A 25,346-nucleotide genomic window follows, 5' to 3' on the forward strand; every position below is an offset into this window, starting at 1 on the left:
GTGAAAGTAGATTCAGAAATATTCAGAGTTAAAGATTAGATTAGCTATATTTGTTGCATGTACATCAAGATTGAAACAAATACGGAAACATATCATTTGTGTTGAGGAGTCTAAATGTGTGCTGTGTGCAGCCCGAAGTGTCACCATGCTTCAAGAAACAACATGGTGTGCCCACAAATTACTAACACTAACTCGTACACCTTTGGAATGTGGGAGCACCTGGAGGGAGCCTACATTGTCACAGAGAGAACTTACAAGCTCCTTACAGAGAGTGGCAGGAATTGAACCCCAATCCTATGAGTCATTGCACAAACTGCTAATCTACTCTACCGTTCTTGACCGCTTTAACATTTGGCAAGTTTGATGTTTGTCTTTGCTGGCTGCACCTATTGGCATGTGTTCTCCACATACCTTGCTCCAATTGTTTTCTTGATATGTGATAGCATTGTGGTACATTGGCTGTGGTGGTATAGAAGGCCGTCACTATTTCGAATCTGGGTGGCATCACCAACAAAAAAATACTGGTGGACTAAGATGAGGCATGTATTTTTTTAATCTGTAGGCCAGGAGCCATTGTGGAACGTCTGCTGCTCTCAGCAAGTTCATATCCATAACGTTTTCTTGTTTTTACTAAGTTTGTCTGAATTTCTGATCTGATTTGACAGTCCTTAAAGCTGTATCTGTATCTTTTTTGAATACAAGAAAAGTTATTTTCAGTGAATGTTAACTTTATATTTAACCAATGATTTGACCTATTAGTATCTTTAAAATCTTCAATTCTTTTCTAAAGTTGTTGTAGTACTAAGATGATCAGAAAAGAATACTTAGTGTAGTTGCTATTACTAAGGAGAAGGTGCTTAGGAATCTGAAAGGTCACCTAGGCCAGATGGGATATACATTCCAGGGTTTTGAAAGGGGCCGAAGAGATTGTGGAGGCATTCATCATAACCTTTCAAGAATCACTAGATTCTGGAATGGTTTAGGAGGAATGGAAAATTGCAAATGTCTCTCCATTTGCAGAAGAAGGGAAATCTTAGGGACGTAATGCTGATGCTTTATAAGGCATTGCTCAGACTTTTTTGTGCTGGCATCAAAGAGGGTCCAGAAGAGATTTATGAGAATGATTCAGGGAAATAAAGGGTTAATATATGAGGAGTATTTGAGGGCTCTGGGTGTGGACTCACTTGAGTTTGAAGGATAAGTGGGGAATCTTCATTGAAACCTATTGAATATTGAAAGGTCAAGGTAGAGTGGATGTGGAGAGGATGTTTCCTATGATGAGTCTAGGACTAGAGGGCACAACTTGATAGAGGAATGTCCATTTAGAACAGAGATGAGGAAGAATTCCTTCTGCCAGAGAGTGATGAATCTGTGGACTTCATTGCCACGGATGGTTGTGGAGGCCAAGCCACTAGTTTATAACCATATAACAACTTCAGCACAGAACCAGGCCATCTCGGCCCATCTAGTCCGTGCCAAACGCTTACTCTCACCTAGTCCCACTGACCCGCACTCAGCCCATAACCCTCCATTCCTTTCCTATCCATATACCTATCCAATTTTACTTTAAATGACAATAACGGACTTGCCTCTGCCACTTCTACTGGAAGCTTGTTCCACACAGCTACCACTCATACAAGAAATTCCCCCTCGTGTTACCCTTAAACTTTTGCCCCCTAACTCTCAACTCATGTCCTCTTGTTTGAATCTCCCCTACTCTCAATGGAAAAAGCCTATCCACTGCAAATCTATCTATCCCCCTCATAATTTTAAATACCTCTATCAAGTCCCCCCTCAACCTTCTACGCTGCAAAGAATAAAGACCTAACTTGTTCAACTTTTCCCTGTAACTTAGGTGCTGAAACCCAGGTAACATTCTAGTAAATCTTCTCCGTACTCTCTCTATTTTGTTGATATCTTTGTTATAATTCGGTGACCAGAACTGTACACAATACTCCAAATTTGGTCTTACCAATGCCTTGTACAATTTTAACATTACATCCCAACTCCTACACTCAATGCTCTGATTTATAAAGGCCAACATACCAAAAGCTTTCTTCACCACCCTATCCACATGAGATTCCACCTTCAGGGAACTATGCACTATTATTCCTAGATCACTCTGTTCTACTGCATTCTTCAATGCCTTACCATTTACCATGTATGTCCTATTTGGATTATTCCTAACAAAATGTAGCACCTCACACTAATCCGCATTAATATTTATTTAAAGCAGAAGCTGATAGGTTCATGATTAGTGAGGGTATTAAAGGTTATGGGAAGAAGGAAGGAGAATGGAGTTGAAGGGGTGATGATAGAATGCTGGAGCAGGCTTGATGGACCAAATGGCCTGATTTCTATTCCTCTGCCTTATGGTCTTTTACTGAGACATTTCTTGCAGTTATGTTTATCATTTATATTTTTAAAAAGGACTCGGTGTCCACAGGCCATCTTGATCCGGTAAATTACTAGAAGAACAACACAGACCATTCTAAGTTTGGGGTGGATCTTTGTAAATTAATCTTGTATTAATTTACAATACATAAAATGAAATCAATTTTAATTTGGAATTCAGAATACAAGACATTGCACAAATCAATAAGCCTCATTTTTAATTGTGCTGTATAACTGAGGAAAAAATGAGCTAGCAGAAATACCAGTTTTGTGTCTGCACCTTAAATAAATGCACTACTTTCAAGTTCAAGTTTATTGTCGAAGGAGCAGAGTTAGGCCATTCGCACCATCAAGTCTGCTCTGTCATTCCATTATGACTGATTTATTAACCCACTCAACCCTATTCTCCTGCCTTCTCCCCATACCTTTAACACCTTGACTAATCAAAACCTATCATTCTCTGCTTTAAATATACCCAATGATTTAACCTCCACAGCTGTCTGTGGCAATGAATTCCATGGATTCACTACCCTTTGGCTAAAGAAATTCCTCCTTCATTTCTGAGCCAGGGACCTCCGGTCCTATGCTCCCCTACTATAGGAAACAACTCCACATACACTCTATCCAGGCCTTACAATATTCGATAGGTTTCAATGAGATTCCTCCCCCCCCCCCCCCATTCTTCAAAACTCCAGCAAGTACAGGCCCAGAACCATCAAATGTTCCTCGTACCTCAGCCCCGTCATTCTCGTGAACCTCCTCTGGACCCTATCTAATGCCAGTACATCATCTCTTTGATAATCCGCCCAAAAGTGTTCACAATACTCCGTGTGGTCTGACCAATGCCTTTTAAAGCATCAGCATTACATCCTTGTTTTTATTTTGTAGTCCTTTCGAAATGAATGCTGAAGTTGCATTTGCCCTCCTTACTACTGACTCAACTTGCAAGTTAACATTTAGGAAATCCTGCGCAAGGACTCACAAGTCCCTTTGCACCTCTAATTTTTCAATTTTCTCCCTGATTAGAAAGTAGTTTACAACTTTATATCTTCTGCCAAAGTGCATGACCATACACTTCCCTACACTGTATTCCATCTGCCACTCCTTTGCCCATTCTCCCAATCTGTCGAAGTCCTTCTGCAGAATCCCTGCTTCCTCAACACTACCTGCTTCTCCATGTATCTTTGTATTGTCCACAAAACTAGCCTCAAGGCCATCAATTCCATCATCCAAATCATTGACATATCATGTGAAAAGAAATGATCCCAGCACTGACCCTGTGGAACACCACTAGTCACCATCATCTAACCTGAAAAGGCCGCATTTATTCTCACCTTTGCCTCCTTCTAGTCAGCTAATCTTCTATCCATTCTGGTATCGTTCCTGTAATATTCTGTGCTCTTATCTTGCAAAGGGTCCTCACATGCGGTACCTTGTCGAAGGACTTCGTAAAATGCAAGTGGACTGTCCTTTGTCTATCTTGTCTGTTATTTCCTCACAATTCCGACAGAATCAAACACCCACAAAACATACATCACACGCAATACATAAAATGAAATCTCAGAATCAGTTTATTATATCAGAATATAGTTTATTATCATCCGCATGTGACGTGAAATTTGTTAACTTAGCAGCAGCGGCTCAACGCAATACATAATCTAGCAGAGGGAGAGGAAAAAATAATAATAAATAAAGTAAGTCAATTATGTATATTGAATAGATTTTTAAAAACATGCAAAAACAGTAATACTGTATATTTAAGAAAAAGTGAGGTAGTGTCCAAAAATTCAATGTCCATTTAGGAATCGGATGGCAGAGGTGAAGAAGCTGTTCCTGACTCGTTGAGTGTGTGCCTTCAGGCTTCTGTATCTCCTACCTGATGGTAACAGTGAGAAAAGGGCATGCCCTGGGTGCTGGAGGTCCTTAGTAATGGACACTGCCTTTCTGAGGCACCGCTCCCTGAAGTGGTGTCTCAGAACCACAAATAGTTTATTAAAATTTAATTCAAAGTGCATGTGGTGCACAGCATACAGTAGACAGCTCGCTGTCTGAGTGATGAAACCTCGGTGGTGGCAGAGTATTTGTTTGTCTCACAGCCTGAGGAAAGAAGCTGTTACTCAGCCTGGCAGTCCTAGTCCTGATGCTTCTGAACCTCCTCCCTGATGGTAGTGGGTCAAAGAGACTGTGGGATGGGTGGTAAGGATCCTCAACAATGCTTCAGGCCCTTCATGTGCAATGCTCCCGGCAAATGTCACAAACAGGGGATGGAGACCCCGTGATCCTCTTGGTGGTTCTTACTGTTCTCTGTACAGTCTTGCATTCCGATGTCTTTCAGCTTCCATGCCATGCAATGACATCGCCAGACAGGACACTCTCTGGTACTTTTGTAGAAAGTTATTAGAATAGGGGTAGGGAGACTTGCACACCCTAATCTCTTCAGAGTGTGTAGATGCTGCTGTGCCTTCTTGACTAAGATCACCCATTATTTACACAGAAAGGAATTTCGTGCTCTTCACTCTGTCCACGGCAGAGCCATTGATCTGAAATGGAGAGTGATCAACCTGCACCTTCCTGAAGTGCACAATCATCTCTGTTGCTGTGTGCATGTTGAGACTCAGCTGGTTGTTCCCGCACCATTTGACAAGATTCTCTACCTCCTCTCTGTACGCCGACTCATCATTGTTGTTGATGATGCCAACCACTTCTTCATCGTTAGTGAACTTTGTCTGGGTTGGGTTGAATCAGACAGTGCAGTTGTGAATCAACAATGTGAACGGCAGCGGGCTGAACGCACAGCCTTGGAGGGCACCAGTGTTCGGTGTGATGGAGCTTGAGATGTTGCTGCCAACTTGGACTGACGGGGTTTTTTCATCAAGAAGTCTAAGATCCAGTTACAGAGGGGTGTTCAGCCACAACCAGTTTACGCACCAGCCTCTAAGGGATGATTAAACACCGAGCTGAAGTCGAGCAACAACCTGGCTGTGAGACATTGTTTTCTAGGTGGGACAGGATGGAGTGGAGGGCTGAGGTTACAGCATCATTACTGCATTGGTGTGAGTGGCAGCTGAACTGGAAAGGGTCCACTAAAGCTAGGAAATGGCATTTTGTGCCATTGGCAAAACTCTCAATTCAATCATAATCATATCCTCCAACAGTTTTAGAAAAAATTGCTCTGATTCCTGCAACATTTGAATTCCTCCCGTGCTTACATGAGGTGCAGAGCTAACCTGACAGGCAGTCGCTCTGCTGGTGTGTGAAATATCATTGACAGCATCTTTCTCTATTTCGGGCACTTGCTTTTGTCTTGGTGTATTTCTGGCAACAACAGGATATCAAGTGGTGTATCAACTGTACTTTGCTCCTCTTTATCTAGATTTGATTTTAATGTGGTGAGAATTATTGATGGTAGAATTTAACTGTAGGGAAAGAAAACTGTGTTCAAAAGCCAACTGAGTTCCCAAGTACTTCAAACATTCTCAGTGAAATACATTTATTAAAATGTGTTGTTTCATTTTCACAATTGTAGAACAGAAGCAGCAGTAAATGCCATTATTCTTTTGACAGAAACAAATTAATTTGCAAAACGTAAACAATTCAATTCTTGCAGTGGCTTGTCAGCAAGTTTTGTGGCCCATCTTCCCTTTTTGGCAGAAACCAAGTAAAATAAGTATCACAAAAGCCTGCATGCCTCTATGCGCCGTGTCTCCACCACATGATGGACTAATTAGATATTTGCATTGAAGTGCAAGAGTACAAGTGGCCACCAAGTGTATATGCAATATTAATGCTCTAATTTCTCAGGTTTCCCAGCTGGGGTTCCACGAGAGGTTGCTAGGGGTTCTGCAAGAGATATAGTGGTATAAAAAATAAACATCACTTTTTGAATTTTGCGCAGTGGTGGGCAAAACTTACACTAAGGGGTGGATGGTAGTCTGATGAGCGCTAAGTGTATTTTCTGAGCATTGAATAGACACATCCAGTTTGGGCTGTGACATCAGCCTCTCCCTCCCCCAACTTCCCCTTGGGCACCACCGACTGACTTACAGGAGTGAACAAACTCTACTGGTGTAGTAGAAAATTGGAAAGAAATTTTCATTCTAAAGGAAGTCTAGAGAATTATTGATAACCACCTGGAAGAACTGCAGAACAAAATTGGACAGTATTTTTCTTCTCTTTCAACACAAGTGTATGACTGGGTGAGGAACCCTTTCTCTGAAGCTTCTGCTTAGCCTGAGAACTTGATTTTGAGAGAAGAGGAGGAACTTCGTGAGCACTAAATTGTGTATTAACTATGAGATTTACTGAGCTGCCCCTGGACAAGTTCTGGATTTCTGCGAAAGAAGAGTATCCTGCCATTCATAGGAAAGCAATGAACATTTTACTGCAGTTTTCAACTTTTTACATGTGCGAGCAAGCTTTTTCTTGTTTAACTAGCATCAAGAGCAAGGAAAAAAATCGTCTCATTTCAGTTGATATAAATGATGTTTATTTTCTTTTATTTGTTTAATCACGATCTCTCACAGAACCCCTATCGACCTCTTGCGGAACCCCAGGTTTCTGGGGAACTCTGGCGGAGAAACGTGCACTAGTCCACTGCTACACTACTATAAGGAATGTCTATTGTTCCTTGCTGAGATCACATTTTGTCAAGTCAGATCATTTGGCTGTACTTCTACTTCCTGCGTACAGACAGAGCCTGAAGAGCGAGGCACCAGAGATCAAGACAACTAAGAGGTGGTCATGTGAGGCTGAGGAATGGTTACAGGTTTGCATGGTCAGTGGACTGGACTGTGTTCAAGAACTCATCTGAGGCTACAGCATGGTCATTACGGACTTCATTAGAGCAGCTGCAGATGAGTGTTGTCCCACGAAATCATTCAGGGTTTTCCCGGATCAGAACCTCTGGATGAACAATGAAATCCGGAACCTGCTGAGAGCCAGATCAGAGGCATTCAAGTCTGGTGATCAAGAATGCTACAAAAGGTTCAGATATGATCTCCAGAAAGCTATCTCTCAGGTGAAGTGGAATCACGAGGGATGCTTGACAGCTGTGGCAGGGTTTGAATGCCATAACCTCCTACAAAACAAAGTTTTGTGACAGAGGGGACTGCAGAGCTTCACTTCCAGATGAACTCAATGCCTTCAGGGCTTGCTTTGACCACCAGAACAAGGAGGAACCATTGCACACCCCCATGTCTCCTGATGATCCTTTGGTCTCAGTATCTAAAGATGATTTGGGGGCTGCCTTCAAGAGAGTGAATCCAAGAACAGCATCTGGTCTAGATGGGGAACCTGGCCGAGTATCGAAGACCTATGCTGACCAGCTGGCAGCTGTGTTCACAGATATCTTCAATCTCTTGGTCCGGCAGTGTATGGTACCCACCTGCTTCAAGCAGACTTCAATCGTACCGGTGCCCAAGAGAGAGTGTGGCTATCTGTCTAAACAACTATTGCCCAGTGGCACTTACATCTGCAGTGATGAAGTGTTTTGAAAGGCTGGTTTTGAAGCATATCAGCTCCTGTCAGAATGGTGACTTGGATCAACCCCAATTCACCTACTGAAGAAACAGGTCTACAGCAGATGCCATCTCATTGGCTCTTCACACAACTACGGAGCATTTGGACAACAAAGTTGCATACATCGGGATGCTCTTTGTCAATTACAGCTCAGCATCTAACACCATCATCCCCTCAAAAGTAATCAGTAATCAATAAACGTCTCCCAACCATTGAGCACATCTACATGAAACGTTGTTGTAGAAAAGCAGCATCTGTCATCAAAGATCCTCAGCACCCAGGCCATGCTCTTTTCTCGCTGCTGCATCAGGTAGAAGGTACAGGAGCCTCAGGACTTGCACCACCAGATTCAAGGACAGTAAGCTCCAAGACCTGGGCCTCAATATCCTCTTGTGCAAATGTATTCTGGATTTCCTCACTTGTAGACCCTAGTCAGTTTGGATTGGCAAATACATCACCACTACAATTTCCGTCAGCACAGGAGCACCTCAGGGATGTGTACTTAGCCCCCTGGTCTACTCGCTTTATACCTATGACTGTGTGGCTAAGTACAACTCCCACACCATACAAAGTTTGCTGATGACACCACTGTTGTGGGCTGTATCAAAGGGGGTGATGAATCAGCAAACAGGAGGGAGTTTGAAAACTTGGCTGACTGGTGTAATAACAACAACTGCTCAATCAGTGTCAGTAAGACCAAGGAAGTGATAGTAGTCTTTGGAAGAGGGGAACCAGATTTGCCATGAGCCAGTTACTATCAGACAATCACAGGTGGAGAGGGTCAGTAACTTTAAATTCCTGGGTGTTACTATCTCAGAGGATCGGTCCTGGACCCATCATGTGAATAGAATTCTGAAGAAAGCACAACAGCACTTCTACTTCCTCAGGAATCTGCAGAGATTCCGTATGTCATCAAAAACCTTGGCAAACTTCTATATGTGTGGGTGGAAAGTGTGCTGCTGCATCAGATAGAAGGTCCAGGAGCCTCAGGACTCGCACCACCAGATTCAAGGGCAGTTACTATCCTTCAGCCATTAGGCTCTTGAACTAAAGAGGATAGCTACACTCATTTAAGAACACTGTTATATTGTTATGTGGATAGATGTTATATTGTTATTTCATGCTCTTTATTGCTATTTGTATATGTATTTACACCATTTGTTCCTGTATACAGTTACTGTTCTGTAGAATTGTTAAGTACGCCCGCAGAAAAAGAATCTCAGGGTTGTATGCGGTGGCATTTATGTACTCTGATGATAAATTTGACTTTGAACTTTGATATCAGTCAAAACTGTGTTCCTGATGTCTACCTCCCCTGTGCTTGAAGTCTTACACTTACTTTCCATTAAGCAATGCTTCCATTTTTAAAGGCCTCACCCTTCATTTCAAACCTTTCTTATGGCTTCATACCTATGATCCTCAGATTGTTGTCATTTGCTCCAGCTATATCACTACTACTCTTATACTCTGCCTATTATGAACTTATTGATCAGCTTTTAAGTTCATTAGTAATTGTGTCAAGACCTTAAATTCTGCAGTTCCTCTCTAAGTATCACTAATCCTTTACCCTTCAAGCTTTTAGTCATTTAACCTATTATTTCTTCATTTTGCTAACTGTAAAATTGCATTGGCTGATGTTTCTGTGAAGTTCTTGAGGCACTGTGCCACATTGAGGGCACTATATAAATAATAGCTTGTTGAATCTTACAACTCGAAACACTGAAATAACCACATGATAATCAAATTAGAATAGATTTCCTAGCAAAGCCTTCAAGGGCAGCTTGAGAAGAAATGTGAAGATGATTTTTACTTCCTGTGACTTCAGAAGAGGTCATCAATAATGATTGGAAGGCTGCAAATATAATACCAGTATTTAAATGGTAATATATACTAAACTAGGATTTGTATATTGGGAACCAATAATGAGGGGACCGAAATTCCAAAGCTCTTGTGACATCACTACCTTGGATCTAAAAGATTATTTGAGGAGAGCGAGGCTACATCATTCTTGGCTCACTCAATTTGACTTCAGAAAATATCAGTAAAACCCATACAGACAATTGTCTGAAATGATCAAGATTAACAGAATAAGCAACAAGTTGGGTACCTGGATTCTCTACTAGCTTAACAACAGAACTACGACAGGTTTTTCATTTTAAGATTAAATTTTTGTTTCAAAGTGCCAAAAATTTAACATGAAAATCACTAAATAAGAAAAATTAAATGATTGAGAATAAGCAGTCACTAAAAATCCATGAAAATGTAGAGTGGTACATTCGTTGCAGGGCTGGTGGACAAAAATGGTTGATGCAAAGAACAATTCTTCACCATTCTTGGGTGTATTAATACCCTTTGAAAAATTAATCTCTTCATTTCAGTAGAACTTCAGTCTGCCTTAGCAATACCACAAATGATGTAAAATACAGAGTGACAAGCAATATAAGTTTGCCGTAAGATTTTTTAATCTCACTTGTGTGAACTTAATTGATAGGAGAAGTGGATTCTACTAATCCTGTTTCCCTGAACCCATGTTAGTTACAGGGTGAACTCTCAATTTGCATTTTTGTTGTCACAAAAAAAAATTAGTGACCTCTGATCTCAAAGGTGTTGCATATGCCTTGACTCTTTTGCTTGTGGAGATGAAGATCATAGTCACTCTCAAATTCCTAATTTCTTGCTGCTGATCAAATCTGCATACATGTCAAATCTCCCATTAGGGAGATCATCCTGATTTCATGTTGATGGAGAGAAAGTTTTGTCTACTTTACCTTCAGCCTAATACTGGTAGACAGAGTCTGTCATGAGGTAAACCTGCGTTGCAGCTCTCTGCAAGTGTTGTACTTAGGAACTGCATTTATGTCACTACACAAGTCCTGGTTAGAGAGTCTCTGTAACACCACCTCTCCCCACAGCCCAACTCTTGTACAACTAACATGGCTCCTATGGATCCAACTCTTTACCAACCTGTCCAGGTTCCTGTGACTCCCACAGGAACATGCTCCCATCACTATCACAATGGAATGGATGCTACATAGACTCCGAGCTGGAAGTTTACTGCTTGTGTATGTCTCCTTAAGAGCAGGCTGCCCGGATCACATTTATTGTGATTCATGCTGAGAACTGCAAGATATTATAATAAGTCAATAGGAAACCCAAATGGTAAAAATAGCAATATCTGTTTCAGCACAATATTAAAAAGAAAAATTCAATAACTGTGAACTTCATTTCATTTTGAAACTTCCACTAAGAGCTATGAATAACACACAGCACTGTAATCCCAAAATAAACAGTTTAGAGCAATTTCTAGGTTATGATTAGAATACTTATTTTAAAACTCCACTCTTAATAAAACTAGCAGCCTTTAGAAACGAGTCTTTTTATTTATGTTGCCTTTACTAAGCACATAGCATTTCTGAAATTATTGCTTATGATTTCATTTGTCACAATTCTTAGAATAGGTCAAGCCCATTTAGAATAGGTAAAAATTCTTCTTCTATTGTGAATCATTTCCAAGTAACAGACCACAAAAGGTTATTGTTCCAGTCCCTAGCCATTCCATCATTATATTTCTGCTATGTTGTTTTTAAAATGTTAAATAAAACAGATTCTTCTGTTTTAATCTGTAGCAGTGTTCAAAACCGAACTCTGAGAAAATAAAGATTCAGTGCACGGAGTTAAACTTCAAAGAGCATGATAAGATTGGCACTCAAACTTCTCGACAGGATTTAGGAGGAAGCAAAAATGAGGGGAAAGACACTGTGATGCGAGCAGAAGGTCCCATGGACAGAACTTTGAGCTAAAAATACAGCATTAACTGAGCTGAGAGAGACGAGTAATGACGTAATGACTAGTGCTGTATGGAATTAGTCCACAACATGATGCTTGAGATAGAAAGAAAGAAATTTTAACTTTCTACTAAGAACAATTATTTTACTATGAAGATTATTTTATGCTCAGGCAGTAATCTGTTCAATGGTAATAATTGATATTAAGGAGGTGTAAGTTCCTGCCTGACTGTAGATCGGCTGCACAGTTTTGAGCTATAAAGAATAGGTAGTATCTCTAAAAAGAATGTTTCATGGGTAATTTTCAAATGTGTGCACAAAGGGAAATGTGAACCGTCTAATATTCTTTCTATAACTAGGGTGGCAAATTTGCAAAATTAGAAAGCAGTCTTTGGTTCATTACAGTTTTTTGTAGTAGGGGCTTAACTCTCACAAGGCAGTAGGGCCTATGGTTTACCTGGCAGGGCACTAAGTACCTGTGCCTACCAGCTGGCTGGAGTGTTCAGGGACTTCTTCAGTCCCTCATTGCTGTAGTTGCTCTCTGGGTGGCCTGCAGTCTGGAGTCTGCCGATTTTGAAGATCAAATAGATTTTTTTAAATCTTGACATAATGTTGCACACTGAAGTACCTCTGGCTGTGGCTATAGATTTCAACTGCAAACAGGAATATTTGACTATTCCCTTTGGAGCTGCATATAAACGGTTGCCACTCACTGTTGCCATGTTTAAAGAATGTATGACAATGATCATAAACCTGCTTCTGATTCTGAGTAACAACTTTCCACACTCTGAATTTTGAGAGTACCTTTCACCTCACTGCTGCAAAATAAATGTATTATCAAAGTGCATATAGGTTGCCATATATTACCATTTTGAGGATCATTTTGTTGCAGGCAATTATAGATGCATAAAGAAATTCAATAGTATTGACAAAAACAACTATGATGACAAACAACCAAGGTGCAAAAGACAGACAATGCCAATAAAATAATACTGAGAACATGACTTAGATAATGGGTGAATACATCACTGAAGCAGCCGCGATAGGTTCAGTAAAGTAATTTTAGAAGTTGGGAAGTAGAGAAATCGGATCTCAGAGCAAGTGGGGTAACCAAAAATGTATCTAAGAGACATGAATAAAGGACTATGGTACAGGTAAGCACTGTAGGACAAGAATTGCCCAAATTTGTGAAAATTAGAAGTAAAACCTCTGGCAGAGTGTACTGTTCATGAGATGAATCTCATGTTGAAAGTCGTAGTGCAACTACAGAATCGAAGGTTTCACTTCTTGGTTTATTGACAATACTTCTGAAACCAGGAGAAGGCAGCTCAGAAGGGAGAACTTCACATGAATTGAAACAGAAACCAGAAATTAAAGTAAAATTAGAACAGCAAAGGAAAGGATGTAAATAGAATTGAAAGGAAGAAATCCAGGAATGTATATAAAAGGTCAGGCAAAATTATTGACGCTTGAATGGCTGTAAAAGCCTGGTTCAAAAACTGCAAGATTAAAAGGAAAAAGAAGAAAAATAAACTTGATCTAGCGAGAATCTTTTTCCAAAAAAAAATGTTATAAATATATTAAAGAGAAATGCAGAAAAGAAAAATAAAAATCAAAGTTCCAAAATCAGGTGTCAAGATTGTCTGACATTGTGAATGTACAAAGAAAAATTAATATCAAATTGGAGTGTAAAGGAGGATAAAGAAAATCATAAAACCGTCTGGTCAGATAGCTGCGTCCATTGTGTTTGCTGTTAACCAAGTTTCAGTGCAACAAACGATTAAGATCTGCCTCTGATACAGATGCCTTGCGCTGAGGTCATCAATCTTATTTTCGACCGACTACACATTCGCTAACAAGATGGCAGGCAGAGGAGGCCTCGTCCCTCTGCACTTCTGCTTGGTTTGAATTCCGCCTCTCCTGCTGTGTTTTGGCTTTGGCGTTGACCCTTAAGATGCCATGCTTAACTGCTTCACATTTAACTGTCGAGCCTGAGATCTTGAGATCATTGGTAGTCCGTTGTTAGGAGGAAACCTAACATGCTGCAGATTGCAGTGAAGGTGGTTCAAAAGCAGTATAATTAAGGGAAAGACTAGTACAATTTCTTGCAGCCTGCAGAGTCACCGATGCACACCAGCACCATCTTGTAATGTTCATACAAACTAGAACAAATAAAGCTGGCCATGATACATATGAATAGTCTAATAGTAAATTAACAGATGGCATACCTTTGGCATGTCTGCGGTAACTGCTGTACTTTTTTCAGTTGTGTGTGGGTGCTAATGATTACAGAATGGATGAATGTCGACTTGAGTGCGATCCTCATCCAGTGGGAGGAGATTAGAGAATATCAGAGGAAATTCAGAGGTTCTTTCAGCAGTCCCGTACAGGTAGAGGTGATAGAAACTATCACAGTCACTTTTGGGTGTTTTGATATAGTGAAAGGGCTAGAAACTGATTAGGAGTCCAATGAGCAGTTTGAGGAAAGGTCGAGACAAAATTGCCAACCACAACACATTCAAGGAACTGAGGGACACACTAATAAAGGATTAATAATGAGGGTTGCAAAGGCATTGCGCCAAGAGATGGTATCTAAGATGAGTTGTATTACTTGTAGATACAAGGAAAATTTCACAATGACTACCAAAACAAAGCAAATTTGGCTAAATGTTTAACTTAGTATTTTTACCATCAATTCCACATTCTTTACAGGGGTCAGCATCTCATTTTATTCTAATAAACCTCTGTTCATAAAAATAATTGTAGGGTTACGCCAAGTTATCCAATTCAAGTATGATCATGAGTGATTTCTTTAAATATTTTTCAATTAGGTATTGAATGTAATAGTTATGGGAATTTAATAAGCATTTTTTTTGCCTCCAGTTATTCATCAGCCTTGTACTTTTTTAGTGGGGTAACTTTTACCTGGAGAGATTATGCAGTTAGCTCTCATAGTTTCTATCGAGCTAGAAATCTCATGCCATTGGGCCTAATGATATGACATTTTTTGGCACCTTATAAATTATGAAAGATGACTTTAGGAATTGATGACACACACTGTTACTTAAAATGCCCAGCATTGACACATTTAAATGTTGATAACTTATTTTAGTTAATAAATATGACGGTTTCAAGTTTAAGGCAAGTTTAATCTTCAGTATTATTCTGATCCCCTTTGAAGGTTCTTGTGAAAGTACAGGATTAAATTAGTACATGAACCCAAAACTCTGTATGGAACAAAATCAGAAAATGCTGAAACACTCATCATTTCAGTTCAGATAAAGTAGTTTAAACCTGAAATATTAACTCTGTCCTTCCACGGAGGCTGCCTGACGTGCTGAGTGTATCTGCAGATTACCTCGTGTTTGCTTCCAACATTTTCTGTTTCTATCTCTGATTTCTAGCACCCGCAGTTTTTCGATTGTTCATTTTTTGAATGTAAATTCTGGGATGGGCATAAGCCCAAAATTAATTCACTAATGGTTAAATCCACTCTACTGCTGGATTCACCATGCAGGTTACTGGTAGAGTAGAACATTGCTCATTTCACCAACAGTTATGTTGGGAGATTGACTGCCAGATCCTGTACCAGGTTAGAATCATTGACATAATGGAGATTGCAGAGAAGAAAGATATGAAGGTGACATTTTCTACTATTTGTTGTTTGCTCAATGTGGTCAGTTATTCAGTATTTTTGGTTAAACTTAATTTGTAAAATATATTCTAATTATGAAAAATAGATAATTTTAAATTGGTGTTAATTATCTCAGAGAGAGAGAGAGAGAGAGTGTGATCAATGGGAAACTCTCAAATAGTTTGATAGCTTGGAGTGCTGACCAAACTATGGGTGTGGCTTTGTTGGGTCACTCATTAATGTTGTATGAAATCCTGCTGTTCTCTGGGATTTTGTTTTGTGGTCCCAGGACACTTGGGTAAGTTTGAGAGAGTGGTGTTTGTGTGATGCAAACCTCCGCCAAAAAAATACAGGATAAAGTCTTTAACAACAAGGTGATACATTTTGCCTCTTTTGAATCTTTTTATTTGCATTCTTGCATATGGGTAACTTAGTAAACACCTCTCCTTTTCTTTTTAGGCATCATAAGGACTGCAAGTAATGCAGAGGAATACCTTGATGATGAAGATTCTGATTAAAGTACATTCCAAAGTTAGAACATCAAACTTGTATCAATATTTCTCTGTTTGTTTGCTTGCAATTTTATAACTACATCATTATCATGGAAATTTTTACACTTCTGTGCTGATCATGTAGTTTCCGTTTGGGCAAATGCTATAATTTTCTGAATGCCTTGCCCCTTCCCCGCACCCCAAGTAGGAATGAGCTTTTACTGCAAGTTTTTATTTGAAGAATTAGATTGATAGCAATTTAATTCATTTGTTATGTATAAGATATGGGTTTTATATCACAGCTTTGTAACAAAATCCCCAGTCTGAAAATCCTTTAATTGGTGAGTATTTCTAAATATAATATATCCAGTGTGACAATCAGAATGAATTAGTTTGAAAACTAGTTTGTGTGCTTTTTTCACCCAAACCAGGTTTATGTATATATTTAACACAGGGCGTCATGAAATGTTTGTTGTCTGGTTTGTCTAATCAGCACAAGGCACAAGCCAAAGCATATATTTTTCACTGTATAGCTCTCAAAGCCCTGACCATAGTTGCCACAAACCAAAGTATGACTACTCTTAGTATTTAAAAAAATGTATTTTAATGGGTACTTTAAAACATAAACATAAGAATTATCATATTTCTTCCTACATCCACACATGGTAATTGAATTTACTTACCACAACCCACTTACAACTACTGCCATAATTCTGCTGTTTGGATGCTTTTACAGCAGTACTCTGTGCATCCTGTAGAATCGCCTTGTTTTTAATGACAACTGCAAACAGAGCTTTTTACTGTTGGAAATAATTATCCATGTGGGTCCTTAATTTTCTTCTGATAGTTATGCTACATGAAGCTATTGCAAGAAAGGGCATTTTGCTACTGGCTTTCTGAAAATGGTGGACTGGCAGCTCATTTAAGTCAGTGGAGAGTTTTGCACAAATTTCATTTATTGTTAAGTTGCTCCCCCACCCCCTTACATACTTATTATCATTAACTAGACAAAAAATGTGTAAATATTTTGAATGCCCACATCTGGACACATAAATACCAGTTGAAATGTAAAATGAGCCATTAGGTTTGGTCATGGTTTGAATGCTATACTTTTTACCTCATCATATTAAATATATATCATTGAAAAGTTCTACTAAAGGAATATAACTTTTCCTTCTTGTCTAACTTTAGAATAAAGAGATTACTGATTTTACCCAGTTTCCAATCGGGCATTTAGCAGAACTGGGAAGTGCAATTATGGCATCACTTTATTTGAGGAAGACTCTGATCAGACAAGTTACTTGGCTTCATTAAAAGAAAACTAATTAAAAATGGAATAAAGGAAATGCTTCACAAATCTCTATTATAAAGTGTCCTGTCCTGTTGGTCTCATTCATATTAGTATGTACCTTATCATTTGATCTTCACTGTACACTTGTTAACTTTTACCTCTTTTAGTTGGTTTTATCAATTATGAGAGTTGAAATCATAAGTGTAGAAAATCAAAGGATTTGATTTGTGACAGAAAAGCTAAAATTGCAGAGATTGCTTATTGCTTTGTGACCTAATATTTTTAAAAACCTAATGCTTGAATCCAATGAAAACTAGTGAAAATTGTAATTTTGAATATGAGATGTGAACATATCTCTCCAATGAATTTAAGATTTTGAGCACTAAATTAATCTTTGCCACTATTAAATTCCAGGTCCATCATTTGTCGCAAAAAAACTAAGTGCAATTTTGAATATTTTGCTACATAATTTAATGTATGATGTCATAGAATTGCTGCCTCTGCACATGGAATAAATTTTGAACAAAATAGAACATTGGAGTTTTGTTAATAGCTCAAAGTACAGTTGAGCCATGAAATATTGCTCCCTTCAGATCATTGCATCATCAGTGGATTTAGAAATCACTTCAGCTTTGTAGAGCCTCAGTTATAGAAGCAGGATTAGACATGTTGCCTCTTATGCATGCTGTGCCATTAAGTGGGAGTATAGCTGATCTTTTATCTCATTGAAATTTGCTACCTAGCCTCTTAAGATCTACAATTCTATGGATTCCTGTTTCTAATATGCCCATCAGTGAGGCCTCTTTATATTATCCCGAATACTGTATACAGTAATCTTGTTCAATAATTTCTTGTGTATCAAAGTGTTGCAGGGCTGCTGAATGTCCAAATATACCATATCAATTATTTGGCTTCTGTTTATATTGATGGTTACGACCTCCAAACAAAATTTCCAAAATATTTGACTAATATGCTTTAATAACTCCATGTAGATTCTGCCCAGTCCTATTACTTCTAATGGCATATTACCGCCTCATTATGGATTCCTGCTATTTCCCTATTATCAATGTCATGTTAACTGGCCTGGTGTTCACTATTTTTTTCTCCTTTGTCAGCAGAATCACATTTGCTAATTTGCAATCTGTGGGAATCATTCTAGAACAGTGTTAACAAGGCAATGTTCACTATCACTAGAGATGCAGCCTTCAAAACCCGAGTGAGCACATCAGTTCCTAGTAATTTATTATCCTTCATTCCCATTAACTTCTCCAGTGCAGGTTTTTTAACTAAGACTTTTTCTTAAGCTCAATTATTTTGCACTTGCAGAGTTCCAATATTAGCTGGATAGTTTCTTTGACAATGGACAGAAAGCATTGCTTAATGTATGCTGTTTCTCCTTTCACCAGTCTACGTTCCCTGTCTGCTTCTGTAAGGGCCTAAAAGAACTGTTTCCTTTTTTGCATACACTGATTTCTTGCTTAGTGGGCCCCACTGTATTCCCATGAAAGACAGCACTCATGGAATTGTGGTCAAGTATTATCATTGATAAAGTGATACTACTGACAGTGCACCTGTATCAGGAACCCGACCTGAGATGCCATTCCTGCAAAGCAGCATTGAGAATCTGGAGTGAACCCATGTCCTTGCTGTTGCTGCTCATTGCCCTGCTGGGAACCTGGAATAACTCGTGATGTGTTATCCTGCAGGATGTTGTGGAAAGCCTGCTAATGAGGCCTGGTGTTGGGTGGAATGGGATGACTAGTGTAGTCGCTCAGTACTGAACTCTGTCCAAGCTGATTACTAAACACTAGTGTACACCAAATCTATTTTAGACTTCTCTCATTTCCATCCCTTTACCCTAGGCATCACACCTTGGGCAATTTTTTTTTTTGGTGCCAGAGCCTTGGTGACCACTTTTTTCAATGTGTTTGCCTTGGATGAAAGATTTTGTGACTGGTCCCCCACGTCCTCCTCACAGCGCAGTTTTTTTTTTACAAGGCCGAGTTGCGAGCTCGACAATCAAAGTGTGTCCGGGAGCAGCCCGACTGGATTCGAACCCCGGAAGCTTTGTTCCGGAGTCCGGCGCTGATGTCACTGCGTCACCAGTGGCCAATTAATGTACCACCCTTCATGTCTTTGGGACTTGGGAAGGAAGTCATGTGATTACATGCAAACTTCACACAAACTTCACAGAGATCAAAATTGAAAATGAGTCATTGCAACTGTGAGTCACATCTGGTTCCCAGCACAGCACCACTTAGTAGCAGATGGTATAGGGGTCTTTATGATGGGTTCCTGCCAGGATATCAGGCAGTTAGTCTTTTTTTTTGACATAAGCTAGAGTAGGGTACTAATTTGTGAGTGTTCAGACTGCAGGACCACTGATTCAGTGCTCTGCAAAGTAATACCAAATAGCAAAATTACATAGCCACAGAAGCTTCTTCACTCTGTTTATTTTAATGATCTTTGCCATATTCTCATAGTACAGTTTTCCTTTCCTTATCAATGTCATGATCCTCCAGAGTTTGCTCAACTCTGAAGCCTTCTCAAACCTCAAGCTTACTTTATTGTTGGCAGGATGTGTATTTGCTTTCAGCCTGATATTATCGTGATCTTCTCTCATTGGTCACAGCTAGACCACTTTTATTGGGTTTCTTTGCCTTAAAGAATATCTTCTTGTGACGAGCCTTAGGATGGAGGAGGTTCTAGTTTGTGGGCTCTGGGGTGGCCTGAGACTCTTTATCAATGGAGAGAACATTTCCAGAGACAGCAGGGAAATCGGTCATTTGCATAATGATACTCTGTCATTTATACTGGCCTTCTATTATCACTATCTCCTAATGTGCCCACTAACTACTGGATCAGCAAACAATCCTTTCTCGGTATATAATGCTGGATTTCAGCACAAAAAGTCCATGCTGAAACCATTTAAGCTGTCTACTTCCATTGATCTGCACTGGGACGTTAGCCCTATTATCCATGTACCTATCTAAACTTCTCTTAAACATTGAATTTGAGCTCACATGCACCACTTGTGCTGGCAACTCATTCTACACTCTCACAGCCCTCTGAGTGAAGAAGTTCCCCCTTAAACTTCTCACCTTTCACCCTTAACCCATGACCTCTGGTTGTAGTCCCACCCAATCTCAGTGGGAAAAGCCTACTTGCATTTACCCTATTTATATCCCTTGTAATTTTGTATATCTCTATCAAATCTCCTCTCAGTCACCAATGTTCTAAAGAATACAGTCCTATTCAATCTGCCTTTATAACTCAGGTCATCCAGACCCCGCAACATCTTTGTAAATGTTCGCTGTACTCTTTCAACATTGTTTACAGTTTTCCTGTAAGTAGGTGACCAAAACTACAAACAATACTCCAAACTAGGCCTCTCCAATGTCTTATAGAACTTCAACAAAACATCCCATCTCCTGTGCTTAATACTTAGATTTATGAAGGCCAATGTGCCAAAAGCTTTCTTTACTACCTTATCAACCTCTGACGCCACTTTCAATGAATTATTGACCTGTATTCCTAGATCCCTTTCTTCTACCACACACCTCAGGGCCCTACGATTCATCGTTCAAGACCTACCCTGGCTGATCCTACTAAAGTTCAACCCCTCACACTCGTCTGCATTAAATTCCATCTGCCATTTTCCAGTCTATTTTTCTAGCTGATCCAGATCCCTCTGCAATCCATGATAGGCTTACTTGCAGTTCACTATACCCTCAAGCTTGGTGTCATCTGCAAATTTGCTGATCCAGTTAACCACATTATCATTCGGATTGTTGATATTTATGACAAACAACAACAGACCCAGCACTGATCCTTGCAGCACACCACTAGTCACAGGCCTCCAGGCAGAGAGGCGACCCTCAACCACCACTCCGGCTTCTCCCACAAAGCCAATGCCTAATCCAATTTACTACCTCATCCCGAATGCTGAACAATTGAACCACCTCGACCAGCCTCCCATGCAGGACCTTGTCAAATTCTTTACTAAAATCTGTGTAGATAGCATCCACTGCCTTGCCGTCATCCACTTTCTTGGTAACTTCCTCAAAAAACTCTATGATTGGTTAGGCATGACCTACAACTCAGAAAGCCATGCTGACTATCTGTAATCAGTTCACATCTATCCAAATATTTATATATCCTGTCCCTTAGAATCCCTTCAAATAACCTTCCCACAACTGATGTCAGACTCACTGGCCTGTAATCTACTGGTTTATGTTTAGAGTCTGTGTTGAACAGTGGAACAACGTTGGCTATCCTCTAATCCTCTGGGTACCTCTCCTGTCGTTCAGGATGTTTTAAATATCTCTGCAAGGGCTGTCGCAATTTCTGCACTTGCCAACTGTAGGCTCCCAGGGAACCCTTGTCATTCTCTGGGGAGTTATCCACCCTGATTTGCCACAGCTCAGCCAACACCTCCTCCTCTGTATTCTGTATAGGATCCATGAAACTGGTGCCGCTTTGCCTCATTTCTACAGACTGAAGCAAAAAATCTATTTAAGATCTTCTGCATCTGTTTTGAGTCCACACATAGATTGCCATTCTGATCTGCAGAGGACCAATTTTGTCCCTTCCAATCCTTTTGCTCCACCATATCTGTAGAATCCCTTGGGATTCTCCTTGACCTTATTTACTCTGGCAACTTCATGCCGCCTTTTAGCCTCCTGATTTCTTAAGAGTCATCTGGCAATTCTTATACTCCATAAGCACCTCACTTGTTCCTACCAGCCTGTACCTGCTATGCACCTCCACTTTTTCTCTTAACCAGGGCCTCAACACTTAAAAACCTAGGTTCCCTACACTTGTTATCTTTACCTTTTATTTTGACAAACACATACAGGTTTTGTGCTCTCAAAGTTTCACTTTTGAAGGCCTCCCACTTACCAAGTAAACTTTGCCAGAAAACAGCCTGTCCCAATCCACATACCAGATCATTTCTGATACCATCAAAATCAGCCTTTCTCCAATTTAGAACGTCAGCCTGCAGACCAGTCATATCTTTTGGCATATTTGCCTTGAAACTAATGGTATTGTTATCACTGGATGTAAAGTGTTCCCTTACACAAATTCTATCATTTACCCTGTCTCATTCCCTGATGTAGATCAAGTATCGCATTCTCTCTCTCTCCCTCTCCCTCCCTCCCTCCCTCCTCATTAAGGAAACTTCCCTGAAGCCAAACTCTATCCCATCTAGTCCTTTTACAGTATGGGAGTCCCAGTCAACATGTGGAAAGTTAAAATCACCCACTGTAACAATGTTATGTTTGTTGCAACAGTCTGATCTCTCTACAAATTTGTTCCTCTAAATTTCTCAGACTGTTTGATGGTCTGTAATAGAGCCCCATTAAATTAATCATACCTTTCTTATTTCTCTTCCACCCATATTGCCTCATGAGATGAGTTCTCCAGTCTGTCCTGATGGAGCACTGTCATGACACTCTCCCTGACTGGTTACGCCACCCCTCCTTTAATCTCTCCCACTCTCTCATGTCTAAAACAATGGAACCTCTGCTGGGTTATTTCCCCCTCCACCAACAGTATCTAAAGTTGTGGGGGATGGTCGCAGGGGTACTCCGTACTGATTCCTTAACCCCTTTCCCCTTCCTGATTGTCACCAACTTTCCTGTGTCATGCACCTTGTTTGTTATTAGCTGTATGTCCAATCACACCCTGAGCATCCTGAATGATCCCGAATTTATCCAGTTCCTGCTTCAACTTCTTAATACGGATTGTTAGAAGCTGCAGCTGGATGCACTTTTTGCAGATGTAGTTGTCAGGAATGCTGAGTGGCCTCCCTGCCTTCCCACCTCCTGCAAGAGGAACATTCCTCGATCCTGCCTGGCATCTCTACTGTTGTCTACCTACAGCGTCTTTTGCCTTCCCTGACTGAAGCCTCAAAGAGCTAAAGCCTCAAAAATCTCCACTCTGACTGTCAACTCCAATGCTGGCCACTGCAACAATGACCACTCTGCCTGCCCTGCTTACTTCAATTTGTCCTTGCTAACCAATCCTAAGCACCGATTGGCCACTGCTTAAAGCCAGCGAACAACAGTCATGAGTGACTGCCTTCAACACTCAATTAGCGACCCTGAGAGAAACACTGTACGTCCTCTCAAGCCTCTGACCTCTCCAAATGGCTGCTGCTCAAAGCTCTCAGAATAACTTGTTCTCCTGTTAGCCTGGCAACATGTTGATAGAGAAAATCCATTTCTTATACTGTCCAGAAATTCATCATCCACAATTTGTACTGCTAATTTGATTTGCACAAATTTAAGCTATCCATTTGATTATTATTCCCCTATTAATTACGATATTTTTGTTATGTGCACCTCTAGTTTACTGATTTGTATTATGGTCAATATTACCTTTATTGTTTGGGGGCTAAAGTATAACTAGTATCAATGTTTCCTGCTGTTTGTTTTTCCCTAGCTCCACCCAAACTAATTCTGCTACTTAATTTCCATACCTATTTCCTGCCTCTTTATCCATGATTTATTAAATAGCTGACCTGCCTCATTTTCCAATTTTGGCTTGACTGTTTCTTTGGAAAGTTGAGTATACTAGTTTATTTAATTCCCAACCTTGGCCTTTGTGAGCACTGTCATAAGAACATAAGAAATAGGAGCAAGAGTAGGCCATCTGGTTTGTCAAGCCTGCTCCGCCATACCTGCCTTTTCCCCCATAACCCTTAATTCCCCTACTATGCAAAAACTTATCCAACCTTGTCTTAAGTTTATTTTCTGAGGTAGGTTCCACTGCTTCATTGGGCAAGAAATTCCACAGATTCACCACCCTCATCTCCGTCCTGAATCTTGAGGCTATGTCCCCCAGTTCTAGTTTCACCTATCAGTGGAAGCAACTTTCCAGTCTCTATCTTAACTATCCCTTTCATAATTTTATATGATTCTATAAGATCTCCTCTCATTCATCTGAATTCCAGAGAGTACAGTCCCAGGTCACTCAATCTCTCCCCATAGTCTAACCCCTTATCTCTGGAATCAACCTGGTGAACCTCCTCTGCACCACCTCCGAAGCCAGTATATCCTTCCTCAAGTAAGGAGACCAGAACTGCACACAGTACTCCAGATGCAGTCTCACCAATACCCTGTACAGTTGCAGCATAACCTCCCTGCTCTTCAATCCCTCTAGCAATGAAGGCCAACATCCCATTTGCCTTCTTGATAGCCTGCTGCACCTGCAAACCAACCTTTAGTGATTCATGCACAAGCACTCCCAAGACCCTCTGCACAGCAGCATGCTGCAATTTTTTACCTTTTAAATAATATTAATAATAATTTTGGATGGCAGCCTTTTATTTCTACTTGTGTCATTACTCAACCTTTTTGAGTTTTACACTAATTCAGATAAGGAATCTTCAGTTTCTTGTACCAACTTTCCCTGTTCAAATTAAAGATATACTGTTGAAATACTATTTAGATTAAATAAAGAATCTGATGCAAATCTTCCATCCTGGACAGTTAGATGTTTATATCTTGAATTCTTTTGGTTTTATTGGGGTATTCAATCATCTCAGAGGTGGTGTAGACAGTGAATTTTCTGCATATTATAAAGCTCTGAATCTTGGGAAGTGCTAAGTGTAAATATGAACACATCTTTAATTTCTGAGCATCAATGGAATATTTCAGACAAGCTCAGTCTGGAGTAGCATTAAAAATCAGTGTAAGTTTTTAATAAAGACTGTAATAAAAACATTTTCCAAACATTGTCTAGTGGCCCACTCATCTACATATAATGAGCCACTCGGTGCAAAGTACAACTGCATATATTTTTCAGTGTGAAACACCGAGAGAAAATCTTTTTAAGCATTTTGTCTTGTTATTTTTATTGCTCTAATATTACTCATATGTATTGTCCTGTCCCTATGTCGACATTCATGAGGAACTGAAATATTGATGAATGAAGCTGATGTGTGAGCCCGGGAAAAGATTTAGAACAGTACCAAATGATATCTAAACAGCAAGGTAGAAAAAGAGAAGCTTACAACAGCAGGATGAGCAATCAACAAATACAGAAGATTGTCGCTCTTTTAAAATATATTGGAGAATGTTTTTAAAATACAAGGCTGGCCTCATCACAAAAGAAAATGTGTAAAAATTTGCATTTTCATTCAAATGCATTCTTCACAGAAAAAATTGTGATGGGTGTTTGTCTTGGGTACAATTTCTACTATGCTTTTGTGGTGTACCATTGAGACT

At 39.9% G+C, this 25,346-nt stretch overlaps 1 protein-coding gene across 2 annotated transcripts in view; it reads left to right on the forward strand.

Moving 5' to 3' along the window:
* Positions 1–22,281, forward strand: part of ostf1 (osteoclast stimulating factor 1) — a 51,227-nt gene extending 28,946 nt beyond the window's left edge. For both annotated transcript variants that reach the window (XM_059969730.1, XM_059969729.1), the window contains exon 10: positions 15,790–22,281. In XM_059969730.1, the coding sequence (XP_059825713.1) occupies positions 15,790–15,848 (59 nt within the window). In that variant the 3' untranslated portion in view covers positions 15,849–22,281. The remainder of the gene's footprint in view (positions 1–15,789) is intronic.
* Positions 22,282–25,346: the final 3,065 nt, after the last annotated feature.

This window comes from Hypanus sabinus, chromosome 5 (assembly GCF_030144855.1).
Source record: "Hypanus sabinus isolate sHypSab1 chromosome 5, sHypSab1.hap1, whole genome shotgun sequence".
Lineage (NCBI taxonomy): Eukaryota > Metazoa > Chordata > Chondrichthyes > Myliobatiformes > Dasyatidae > Hypanus > Hypanus sabinus.